The sequence below is a fragment of the Malania oleifera genome, chromosome 12 (genome assembly GCF_029873635.1).
Source record: "Malania oleifera isolate guangnan ecotype guangnan chromosome 12, ASM2987363v1, whole genome shotgun sequence".
In the NCBI taxonomy this organism is placed as follows: Eukaryota; Viridiplantae; Streptophyta; class Magnoliopsida; order Santalales; family Ximeniaceae; genus Malania; species Malania oleifera.
The window spans coordinates 14,437,965-14,450,651 of NC_080428.1; the positions used below are offsets into that span (position 1 = coordinate 14,437,965).

Genomic DNA, 12,687 nt, shown 5'->3' on the forward strand with positions numbered 1-12,687 from the left:
ATTTCTTCTAAAAACGGACGGCAGTCATTGTAACTTCTCGGCACAGCACTCATGCATTTGGTTAATGAAATGGAAATGAAAGGAGAATAAAATGGAATGGAATATAAATTGAATCTGACAACATAAAAATCAAATAACAAATTCAAAACCATTACATTCCTATGTATCAAAAACGCACGTGCACTTTATGAAAGCCAGCATGAGATTGCACAATCCAAGCAGATTTGTATTAAATGGAATGAGCTCATACATCATGAGCATCAATTATTTCAACATCCACCATGCAGTATATTTGAACTAACATGATGACAACAAAAGCCATTTGAACAACCAAAACTCACTACAATTTGGCAACTAATTTCAGCTCCACTCATCTCGTGCTAAAAATTGCAGTGGCAGCTACCATCTAATAAAATTCAGTTGTGGGATGCCACCAGTGCCATGTGCTCTATCAGGTCCAGCACTCGGTTGCTGTGAGAGAGAACAAAGATTTATTAGACCCCACAAAAGCCACTAAAAGTTTACACATACATGTTATGTGTACACATTTTTCTTGGGAGTGCATAGAGAATCAGAGTTAATACCTGTATCCCCACTCATTGTCATACCATGAAACAAGCTTTATGAATGAGGCACTCAAACCAATTCCAGCCTTTGCATCGAATATACTTGACCTGGTAGAAAATTAGCCGAGAAGCAATTAAGTACAATAAGAGTAATTATTAGATCTAATAAATCAAAAATGGAGAGAATAAATTCATTGCACCGGGAGTTTTTAATATCATTTTCAACCTATTATCCACACTGGGGGGATCTTGATCATTTTCAATTAATTAGTGAATAGGCCCAGGATATTCATCATTTTCCCCTTTTTTTCCCAGCAGAAACAAGACAATTATTCGAGAGCTAAATGGTGCAAAATAAAAAAAGCAAAACATTCTTGAATGAAAGGGGCAATGAAGAAGACCAGTAAAAAAGAAACAGAAATAGAAGCAGAAAAGACTTAGCCCTAAAACTGACACATGGCTCAGACCTAGAACGGACTCAGAAGCACATTGATGGTAATGTCAAGAGTTCATATATTGACGGCTCAAATGAGAAATAAATAAGAACCTTTTTTTGAGTTAACAAATGAGGACATTTTATTTGGTTATGTTCTTGGTGTACTTTACATTAATTGACATACGAGTAAAACTTGATGAACTAGGAGTGTGGGTCCAGGAAATTCATAAATGTCTTCTTTCTTTCATTCTTTCTGCCTTTCTTTTATGATGGAAACAAGAATGCTATTCAAAAAATCTAACCAGTACAACACAAAAGGATGTTTCTTCCTAATGAAAAGGTAAAAAAGAATAACGAAAGGGACAACCAGTGAATAGAATAAAAAAAAAAAACAACTTAGGCCTAAAGCTGACTTAGAACTACACCATTACGAGTTTTAAAAATAATGTATTGTTCAGAGTCATTTCTCTTGAAATGATGAGAAAAGGTAAACAACACCAAATAGGAATTTCTTTTCGTTCACTTGGTGTACTTTACATCATTCATAGGAATCAGAATGTACCTTATTGCAAAAGACACCCACCTTCCCAAGGTCTGGGGAAACGTAAACTTCCTCTAAGATTTCAAAAATTCCACAAACATCCTCTGATGTCTAGCGAAAAGACATGGACCTCCCCTAACTTTTCAAAAACCCCAGGTACCTCCCCTCGGGTTTGGCAAAGACAAGGACCTCCCCCTTATATTCAACAAAAAGACAATTACAGGAAGGGGGCGTAAGTGTCCCAAATATCAATTGCAGTAGAGGCCTATGGAATTTTCAAAACCACATGGGCAATTTGTGTCTTCTTGCCAAACCTCAGGGGAGGTACTTAAGATTTTTGAAATCTCATAGGGGGTCTGCAACTTTTGTGAAACCTCAGAGGAGATTAGCGTCTTTCATACTAATTTTAAAGCATTCCACTAGAGGACCAAGAGAGAGAGAGAGAGAGAGAGAGAGTTGTACCTTGAATCACCGACAAAGTCATTGGAGACGACAGCCTCATCTGTGTATCCGAGAATTCCATTCAATGGACCCGCTGCAGCAAACCTTTATTTGGAAATTCAGAGAGCAACTCTAGTGAATGATAGTGTCGTGTAAATCAAAACCACATCCCCAACCCAAATCCAGAGGACCAGAATACATATGCACACACACACAATGCAGATCAAAAAAAGGGTGAAGATGAGTGGGAGATTTGTAAGCAAAACTGTATAAACCATAAGATATATACTTTATGGCCGCTTTGACATCTTCATATGAAGCACTCTTCGCAAGTCGACAAGTTAAGTCCACGACAGAAACATTAGGTGTTGGGACACGGAAGGCCATTCCAGTTAGCTTTCCATTGAGTTCAGGAAGAACTTTTCCAACAGCCTTGAATTTCAGAGAAGTAAAATCTCAGGATAATTTTCCACAAAAAATAATATCATATCTCAGCATATTTTTCTAAGAACCTTTTTCTATATCAAATCTGTCTTGTACCTTAGCAGCACCAGTTGAACTTGGGATGATATTCTGTCCAGCACCACGGCCACCTCGCCAATCCTTCATTGAAGGGCCATCCACAGTCTTTTGTGTTGCTGAAAATCAACAACACATCCATGTTAATAAGCACATGCCAAGACAAGAGGAAAGCACATGTCGAAGGAGGTGGACACTGGAGGAGGCAAAGATACCTGTAGTGGCATGCACAGTTGTCATTAAACCTTCAACAATACCAAACTCTTCATGTACTACCTGCAAGATGTAACCAATAAAATTCATTATATAGAGTAAAGATGCAGTTTCTAAGTAAATAATCTTGGAGACAACATAAAAAAGGAGTGGTTGCTTAAACAGTTATTTGAATTTAGAAATAATGATGGTGCAAATAACAACAAACAAACAAACAAACAATTGTAAAAATAAACACATCAAATATTTTCTTGGAACCATAAAAGCTTAAAAACCCAAAAGAGCAATAAGCTGACAAAAATTCAGAGAGGAATAAAACCTTGGCTAGAGGAGCAAGACAATTGGTTGTACAACTTGCATTAGAAACAACGTCCATGTTTGGCTTGTAAGTCTTCTCATTAACTCCAACCACGAACATTGGTGCATCAGCAGATGGAGCAGATATTACCACCTTCTTGGCACCGCCCTGCAGAGAAAAGTTCAACATTAAGCATGCAGACATAACAGTGTGTGACACACCTCAGTATGGGTGCGTGAGTTGGCGACAAAGAGAAACTATCAATGTAGAGCTGAACCAGCTAGTAGGAATAACCAACCTTCATATGTTCTGAAGCCTTCCCAATAGTGGTGAAAATCCCAGAAGATTCAACAACAAACTCAGCCCCATAATCAGCCCAAGGAATCTTTGCTGGGTCCCTATTTGGAGTTGACTTTGGATATTAATATTTGAAATAAAAAGTAATCCAACACAATGAGAGCATTCAACACCAAAGCATCCATTTCAATTTGTACAAGATCCAGAGTAAAACCTATTAGGTTTACAACTGGCAATAATTTTTTTTGTGGAGTTAACATTTTCACCACCCAGGACCATGTTATCATTTTATTCTTATCATGCATTTTAAATATCAAGCCAATTAGAGATCAGGAACCCAAACAACACAAATTAATACTTTATGAACCATGAAATAGCAGCAGTTAGATTGACTTGATCCTTGGGGAGCATAATGAGAACAGTTAGTCCAGTATGATGTACAAATATTATTGGAAAACCAGAACTGTACCGAAACTATATCAGTTTAAACTTCAGTTCAGATTTTCTTTTCAGTTTAATTGTTTTTTATTTTTTTCAATATCAGATTTAGTTTCATCTTTTAGTACAATCTATCCGGAAATATCGAATATAAAACACAAACACACAAATGTATTTTATGCAGATCTAAGAAGTCTAAAGATGATGTGGTGACTATAAATCTCTGGAGTGTGCTGCATAACAAGAAGCACAGCTCACAATAAAAGATCACCAGCTTAGTACCTCAGATTAGGCTCATTAGGGCTTCACATTTCCCTGACATCTCTCACTCAAGTCTCAAAACCTTTCTGAACAGCAAAGCAAGCACAAAAGCAATCCATTGTCATATGGAGAGAACTTGCACTGTGACTGGCTAAAACTAGAAACTGACAACAAAACCAATCTATTTTCATTAGGTTTGCCCTCAGTCAATCTGTGTTCACTGGCTAAAACTAGAAAATCCCAAGTGGCTTTAGGTGTCATCTCAAAATGTTTCGCTTCAATATTTTGAATAATTGAAGGTAGCTTGAACTTGTAATCTTGTTTCCAGTAGAGGTTTCCAACAAACACTTGTTTCCTGAATTGTCATGTCTGCCCATCATATCTATATGAAATGTACGGTCAGTTTAAATATAGGATTGCGAATTTGTGTTTTTCAAATTTTCTTGTCCCATTAACATTATTTTTTTAATTTTACTTTTTTTACATAAAAAGAAATATATTAAGTAAGAAGACCATACAAACTACAAAGAGGAAGAGGGATCCTCACAAAATTTTTTTTTTAAAAAAAAAGTTGAAGGAAAAGTAAGCTAATACAAAATAGCAAGCCAATCCTGTTAAAAGTAATATATATATATATATATATATATATATATATATATAAATTAAAAAGAAATGTATATGGCAAACAGCCTATAGAGTAGAACACCAAAAATACAAAATGATACCCCAAAAATATGGCAAAAATAGAACACCACCACAAAACCCTGACACTTATATGCCTTCCAAAACCTTTAAAGTCAACTCACGTGAAGAAAGCCTCCAAAGAGTCAGGACTCATCAACACTCTCCCTACAAACCAGAAAGTTTGCTCCATAAACATCATGCTAAGGGACAGTGCAAAAAATAAATGTGCACAAACCTGATTATTACCACGGCACAAAGCACACATATCTAGAGACAAAGCTATGTGGTCTTCCAACATGCAGTAGGTCATCAGTGTTAACTCCATTAAAAATGGCAATCCACACAAAAGACTTACCCTTGAAAGAAATTTAGCTCTCTATAATCTATTGGTAAGAGGAAAAGAATGAACAGACCTGTTTAGATGAGAATAGATCGATTTGCAACAGACCCCCCCCCCCCCCAACACACAAAAAATATCCTAGAATCCCCATAATGAAAATAGAAAAAAAGAAAATCAAGCAACCTCAGCACAGAAGCAAGCTCCTCCACCTCCCTATCTAAAAGATTATGACAACCAAGAAACCTCAAGAGCCTTGCAAAACAAGAAAAGAAGAAATAGGAGCATCAGGAAGCAAAGATAGATGAAAAATGGAAGAAAAAACAACACAAACCACACATTCCCAAATCAAACATCCTTCCAAAACCGAACCCTACCTCCCTCTCCAACTCTGTATTTAACACAGGGGAAGAGAAAAGAAATTACCCACAAGATGAATTTCCATGGACTTACATGTGAAGTTCTAGCTATAAAATTAGCATCCCACCCATTATCTTGGAAACCCAATTTACTTTTAATAATCCTATGCAAAACAGAATTAATTTCCGAAGGGAACCAACATAACCATTTACCCACCAAAATGATGTTTTTTGACACAAAATTACCAAGACTCAAACCAACCTCCTCCCAAGACCTGGCAACTAATTACCAACTCACAAGATGGTCCCTCTTCTCACCCATACCTATCCAAAGAAAATTTAGCATAATCCTCTCAGGCTTCCAAGCCACGTTCACTGGAATCTTAAACAGGAAAATACAAAGGGGCTGAAGAAAGATGCACCTCAATTGGAACCCCCCCCCCCCCCCCCCCCCCAACAAAAAAAAAAAAAAGAGAAATGTGCACCCTTCCATCCATCTAGATGTTTAGACACTTTAGTGATCACCTGATCCCAAAAACTTTTAGATTGAAAATTCACTAGAGGAACTCTTAATTAGGACAAAGACCACTGCAAAGTTACAGACCCTACAAGCGCAGACAATCTAGAAGTCACCTCAGGACTCAAATAAAAGCAGCTTTTAAGGTTTAGTAATAATTTAAGATTTCCTTTCTTGTTCCATGTATTAGACATTCAAGCTAATTTACAATTTTCCCTTGTCCCTGTTTAAAAAAATAAAATAAAAGAGCTAGTCCGGAGTCAAAGAAGCACTTAAATAAATGTGTAAGTCTAATAGTTAATTGTAATTCAAGCATGCCAATTTATTTGTCACCCTCATTTTACATCTTCTCCCTTTGAAAAACAAAGTAATCCAGCTATTCCTACATCATATTATGCTAAAATCTGTAATTTAAAAAAAAATTCTTTTTCATTATTGTACACACCTAATGGATACCTTCCTCTAATAGTTACTTAAGGATCATCTGCTTATATTTCTTTTTTTTTATAATAAAAGGAATTCATTAATGAGAAAAAGAAAAAAGAAAAAAAAAATTTTGGGACAATAAGGCAGACCCTATAGTAGTCTTAATGCAATTACACAAGTGAGTCCATCCAATCCCTTTGCAACCAGACAGAGAAACCCCCCCCCCCCCCAAAACATGTTCCAGAAAAACAAGAAAAAATACCCTAACAAATGGGAAAATGTTTTATCATTAAAAGTCCATGCATTTCTCTCAAGCCACAAAGTCCAAAGAATGGCATACATAGCACAATTCCACAAAACTGCAAAGAAGAACTCTGTCTAGCCACCTGATGGTGAAGAAATGGACATGCATTAGTCTTTGTTGAAATATAGGGCAAATATTGTTAATGTTGTGCAATTGTCGTGAACTTGATTAAAGTAGTGGCATATTAAGTGATGTATGCATTTTATGCATTCCTAGTAATCAATTCATATACTTCATGTTATTTTGATGATTTCAAAGCTCTTGTGATGATTCTTTTGCTAGTAATTATTTTGTTGGTAAGTATTTCTAAAATCGGTGGTAATGGGTTCTGGTACAGCATGAGTCAACTCATTCGGCATCAATAGATTCACAACAGGCCAACAGCCAACCTATGCACATGAGCATACTTGTGAGAGACTGGATAGACTCATGGATGAAGAGAACAAAAATTAATATTATGGCTGGGTTGCTTCTCACTCTTTTCCATCCATATTTTTGAATATTATTGTTATACTCAAGTTGTGTGATGTTATTAAACATGCATACATGCCATATACGTCTCTGTAAGCTCAAATTTTTTATCTTTAATTGTTCAAAAGTGGAATTGCATGCTACCAGCTTTTGGAACAGCAGTAGACCCGTATCTAACATGAATTCGAATTTTGAGTTTGAATTTATGATTTATTTTCCAGAGTCAAAATTTGTTGTTTCCTAGTGTGAAATAGCAATCCTAGCTGTCCAGCCTCCATTATTAAACCCTCGGCTGCAACGTTCAAGAAAAGATAGATCTTAAGAGAAATTACATTTCTTGCTTCTCAATCTAAAAGAGACTTGATCCACTAGCTTGTGGTTATCAAGAATTTATTTTTGTGAGTTCTTCGAGTTCTTGAATCACTCTTGACAAAGTGTGCATTGCTCAATGTACAGAAGTACTAAAAGCATTATTTGCTGAAAATTGCTCATATCTCAACTCACTCACTGCTAACTGTATCCAACAACTCATCAGTTTATAGGTTGACTTGTACTAATACTGATATTCTAAGAAGCCACAATTTGACATGCTGAACTCCATACATCTCTGCAGCTCTGGTCTCACATATATTTTTCACTATAGCATTGTACTTTAGTTTATGAGATTTGACTTACATTTTTTATGCAATCTTGGATTAAATATAATGTTAGCTTTATTAGCCCAGTTTGTACTGAAACAAGAGTTCGTTTTTTGAGAGCATGTGCACAAATCGACAATGAAATAGTGGAATACCCACGTGGAGTTTTTGGGGACTGGACATAGGTCACGTGCAACTGGACCAATACAAACCTTGGTGCTTGTTTATGTTTGGTTTGTGATTGGCTGATTGCTTCCACATTTATTCAAAGTTAGTATATTAACACAATTGTAATTGCACCCAATTCATCCCCCCCACCCCCAAAAAAAACGAGGGTAGGAACCATACCTAGACCAAACAAGTCTCATTACAGTAACACATCAGCAAATATCTAATGGCCTTATAAGGTATCCTTACCTTTAATACATCATTCATATCAGTCCTATTAAAAGTCAAGGTCCAAGAAAATGCCATAATCTTAGATGCACATTCATGTTCCAAATGACGTTATTCACAGTAATGAGGCAAGATTTTGGAAGGTTTCAGTAAGTGAAGATAGAATAATATAGAAGAATATGAACAAGAAGGATACCCTAACCAAATCCGTAAATCACACCTCAGTTGAGGAACAAAAAAAAAATCAATACACTTAACAAAATTGATGGTTCATTAACCTCTCTCTCATCAAGGTTCCAAAAGAAAAGGAAATCTCAAAAGATAAAGCTCCTCTCCCATCCAAAGAATAAAGGAATGTGATTGGAGCATTATGAATGCAAAACAGCCTACACAAGGCATTCTATTTAATATAATCAGTTTATATATTAACTGATAATATATTTCTCTATAAATTTTTCTACTACATTATATATTTATTATTATAAATTTCTGATTATACAAAATATGATGACATAATCTAATTGTCCAATACCTTAAATTTGTTCTCTTTTGACATTACTTTCTAGATGTTGAAAATCAAGGAAAACCAAAGTCCTAATACAAGTTAGAGTTCAAGCCCAATCTTGAATGCAGCACAAGGAGAAATTCTGCTAAACAATACATTGAAGATAGTGGCCATTAAAAGCTCAATGCAGATATATCCCAAAAATTATTGAATTGATTCAAGAAGAAATGGAACAAGAGTTTTATTGAACCACTTCAATCAATACCCTAAGTATCCATATAGAAGCCCCTCCCTGTGACTATAAGCAATCATAACTTAATCTAAAACCAACCACAGAAGAGGAAGCTAATGTGCCAAAACTATGATGTAGACTCTATTAGATAGCATAATAGCGAGCACCTGCTCCACACAAAAAAACTATAGCTGATAGTGAGAGTGCTACTCAAATCCTTCATGCTCAGGTCAAGCACAACATGACAATGACTTGACCCACACCCTGAGCCTCTGCGACATGGGCCAATTACTACAACAATATGGCCAACAGTCCCCCCCCCCCCCCACCCGCTCCCACAAAAAAAGAAGTGCCATGTTCCAACTGTGACAGTATCCACACCCAAGGCCTCTGCCACACAAATCCAATTGCCGCCACACCTTGGCCAACATATAAGGTTTAGCCTACATGGTGATAAGAGATTGCCCTTTGGGTTTGTGCAGGGTCAGTGATTAGATATTTGATACTCCTAGAGCCATATGGAACCAAGATTCAAGGTTTCATCATAGACAACAATGTTCGACAATTTTGTACATTTGTAAGGTTACAAGAAAAAAAATATATAGAAAGACACTATAAACAAGTATCCTTTGCCACAAACACATGGAGTTCTATTCAAATTGTTTGTTATGTGTTTGACTATGCATATTACTGACAATGAATAGAATGTACCAAAGAGAAAGTTCTATAAGAGTATAGGATTAACAGGGTGCTTACTACTACCGTGGACAACACAAACTCGAATTGTACAGCCATTATTATTATTATTATTATTATTATTATTATTTAATAGCAAAAGAGAAGATTTCATTAATAAGAGAAGAATTTACAAAGAGGAGAATAAGACACATCCCATCAAAATCTGGAAAATCCATAAAAAAAAAAAAACTAACTAAAAACACAAATAAATATTTTGAAATATCAAAGCAAAAAATCATTCCAATCTCACCGAATTTCCAATAAGCTCGCTGCTTTAAAGCATCCAAAGCCAACGCACCATAAAAAGGCCAAGCAATGAATCTTTCCAAACCAGCTGCCTATTCAATTTTTTCCCTAAAAAATCCGTGCATTGCAGTCCAACCATAAACCTCACAGCACTGCAAATATACGACATTTCTAAAGAACAGCCCTATCCTTCCTTCTTCCAAAACCCTCAAAAGAAATATCCAACATTCCTTCCACCGACACTGGACAAACCCAAGCTTCTCCCAACACACCAAATAATTTATTCCATGATCCAAGCAGAATCAGATTGTAAGAAAATTCAGAATCCAAATAACAGAGCACACAAACATCTAGAGATAAGGCCTTCAAAGGTCTCCTAATTTGCAACAGATTATTAGTATAGATTCTACTAAGCACAGTCAGCCAAATGAAAGCCTTAATCTTTTGGGGAGCTTTGACCTTCCAAATGCATGAGAATAGAGGAAAACAAGAGTTGGAATGGGTCAAAAACTCCCCAAAAAAAAATGGATTTACAAGAATATACTCCCGAATGATCCAAAGCCCAAGACCGAGTATCCCTAGCTAAAGAAAGTTGACAATTGTTCAATAATGACAACAAGGAGAGTTCCAACAACTCTTATCATTTAGAGAGCTTCTGAAATGAAGGTTCCAAGAAACCTGAGGGCTAACCAAATCAACCACAAAGAAAGAAATTATACCATCTTGCCCTGAACTCAATCGAAAGAGGCAAGGATAGGATGTGGATAGAACATCATTCCCCAACCATAGATCTTTCCAAAAATGATTTCAAAGAACCCCTCCCCACCACAAAATTAATGTGAGGAGTGAATAAGGGATAAATCTGAGAAATAAATCTCCATGGGCGCTCCAAAGAACATCGCAAACTAACAATGGTATACCACCCATTCATGCCTAACCCAACCCATGCTTACTTCTAATCACTTTATGCCAAAGGGAATGATCTTCTAAGGGAAAACACCATAACTTAAAGCTAGGAAAGCGATGTTTTTGGACACCAAATTTCCAAGACCCAGTCCTTCCTCCCATTTAGACCTACAGACCTCTTCTCACCTAACTAAGTGGTCCCGAAAACCCCCCTACTCTAGATCATAAGAGATCTCTAATTATTTCTCAATCTTATTTGCAATCCCCACTAGAATTTTAAAAATTGAAAAATAATATAAGGGGATACTAGATAAACAGGCCTGAATTAGGGTGATTCAGCCCCCAATGGAAAAGAGTGCCCCCTTCCAACCATCCAACCTCTTGGCCACTCTTTCCACCACCAAGTTCCAAAATTCCATGGATCTAACATTGCCAGACAAAGGGACCCCTAAGTAAGTCAAAGGCCACTCTAAAAGACCACACCCCACCTTACCGCTCCCCAGCACGCTCAAAAAAGCACATTAATATTAGCTAGACCACTTTTCCCCAAATTTATTTTAAGCCCCAACACCCTCTCAAAAACATGTTGGATACTCAAAATACATCTGAAAGAAGGCCTATGATCATTTAGAAAGAGAATAGTATCATCTGCAAACTGAAGATGAGAAACCACCAAATCCTCTCTCCCCACTTCCAAATCTTTCACCAACCCCCGATCCACAACCCTATCTACCATTCTACTTAACATATCAACTACTAGGACAAACAAAAAGGAGAGAGTGGGTCCCTTGTCTAATGCCTCTCAAAGCCCTAAACCAAGGCTTAGGTTCCCCATTCACAACAACCGAGAACCATACATTAGATAAGCAACCCCTTACCCCTAGTACCAATGTTCACTAAATACCTTTCTTGCAAAAAATTTGTCCAAGCAACTCCCAACTAACTCTGTGATAAGCCTTCTCAAAATAGAGTTTAAATATGAATCCCCTCTTCTTCCTCCTAATACTCTCTGCCACCTAATTAACTACCAAATTGGCGTCCACTATTTGTCTACCCCACACAAAAGCACTCTAATCTGTAGAATAGTCTTATCAAGCATAGCATTCAGCCTACTACACAGAAATTTGACGATAATCTTATATACACTAAATACTAGACTAATAGGTCTAAAGTCCTCCATCTTAATGAACCTTGATTTCTTAGACACAAAGGTAATAAAAGTGGAGTTAATGCTCTTACTCAAAATCCCATTCCCATAAAATTCATCGGACTTTAAGCAAGTCATCCTTAATAGTATCGTAGAAGTCTGGAAAAATGCTAGATTAAAACCATCCAGATCCAAAGCCTTATCCCATTCCATCCCAAAAACTACCCCCCCCCCCCCCCCTGCACCTCCTCCTCCTCAAAAGGTCTCTCTAACCAAAGCATTTGATCTTTGGAGATGGGATTCCACTCTAAACCCTCGATCATACGTCTACAAACCTCTTCTTCAAATAAAATATATATATAAATATCAGAGGCTATCCTATCAAGATCATTAATAATTCTCCCTCCTAGGACCTCCAACTCTCTAATCATATTTTTTCTCATCCTTCAATTAGCTAGCCTATGGAAGAAGCTAGCATTACAATATCCTTCTCTGATCCATTTAAATTTGGTCTTTTGCCTCCAACTCCTCATTTCCTTAAAAATCACATCTTCCAATTCATTCTTTAAAAGAGATCCTTTTTGCCTCCTCCCTCTCCGAAAGATTAGTCTCTTCTTCCTTTCTATCCAGAAAATTCAGATCACCTAAGATGCAAGCTTTTCTAATTCTAACATCCCCAAACAACTCCTTGTTCAAAATTTTCAAACTCTCCTTCAAACGTTTAAACTCCCTCATAAACCTACACCCTTCCGAACCCGACCCTATGTCCTC

At 36.7% G+C, this 12,687-nt stretch overlaps 1 protein-coding gene across 1 annotated transcript in view; it reads right to left on the bottom strand.

Annotated features, from left to right (window-relative positions):
* Positions 1-205: 205 nt before the first annotated feature.
* The window catches only part of LOC131145204 (glyceraldehyde-3-phosphate dehydrogenase GAPCP2, chloroplastic), a 32,661-nt gene continuing 20,179 nt past the window's right edge, over positions 206-12,687 (bottom strand). The window contains exons 7-14 of the mRNA XM_058094349.1: positions 3,313-3,412; positions 3,036-3,182; positions 2,719-2,779; positions 2,525-2,622; positions 2,274-2,416; positions 2,006-2,089; positions 585-674; positions 206-471 (exon numbers count right to left, since the gene is read on the bottom strand). Of these exons, the coding sequence (XP_057950332.1) occupies positions 417-471; positions 585-674; positions 2,006-2,089; positions 2,274-2,416; positions 2,525-2,622; positions 2,719-2,779; positions 3,036-3,182; positions 3,313-3,412 (778 nt within the window). The 3' untranslated portion in view covers positions 206-416. The remainder of the gene's footprint in view (positions 472-584; positions 675-2,005; positions 2,090-2,273; positions 2,417-2,524; positions 2,623-2,718; positions 2,780-3,035; positions 3,183-3,312; positions 3,413-12,687) is intronic.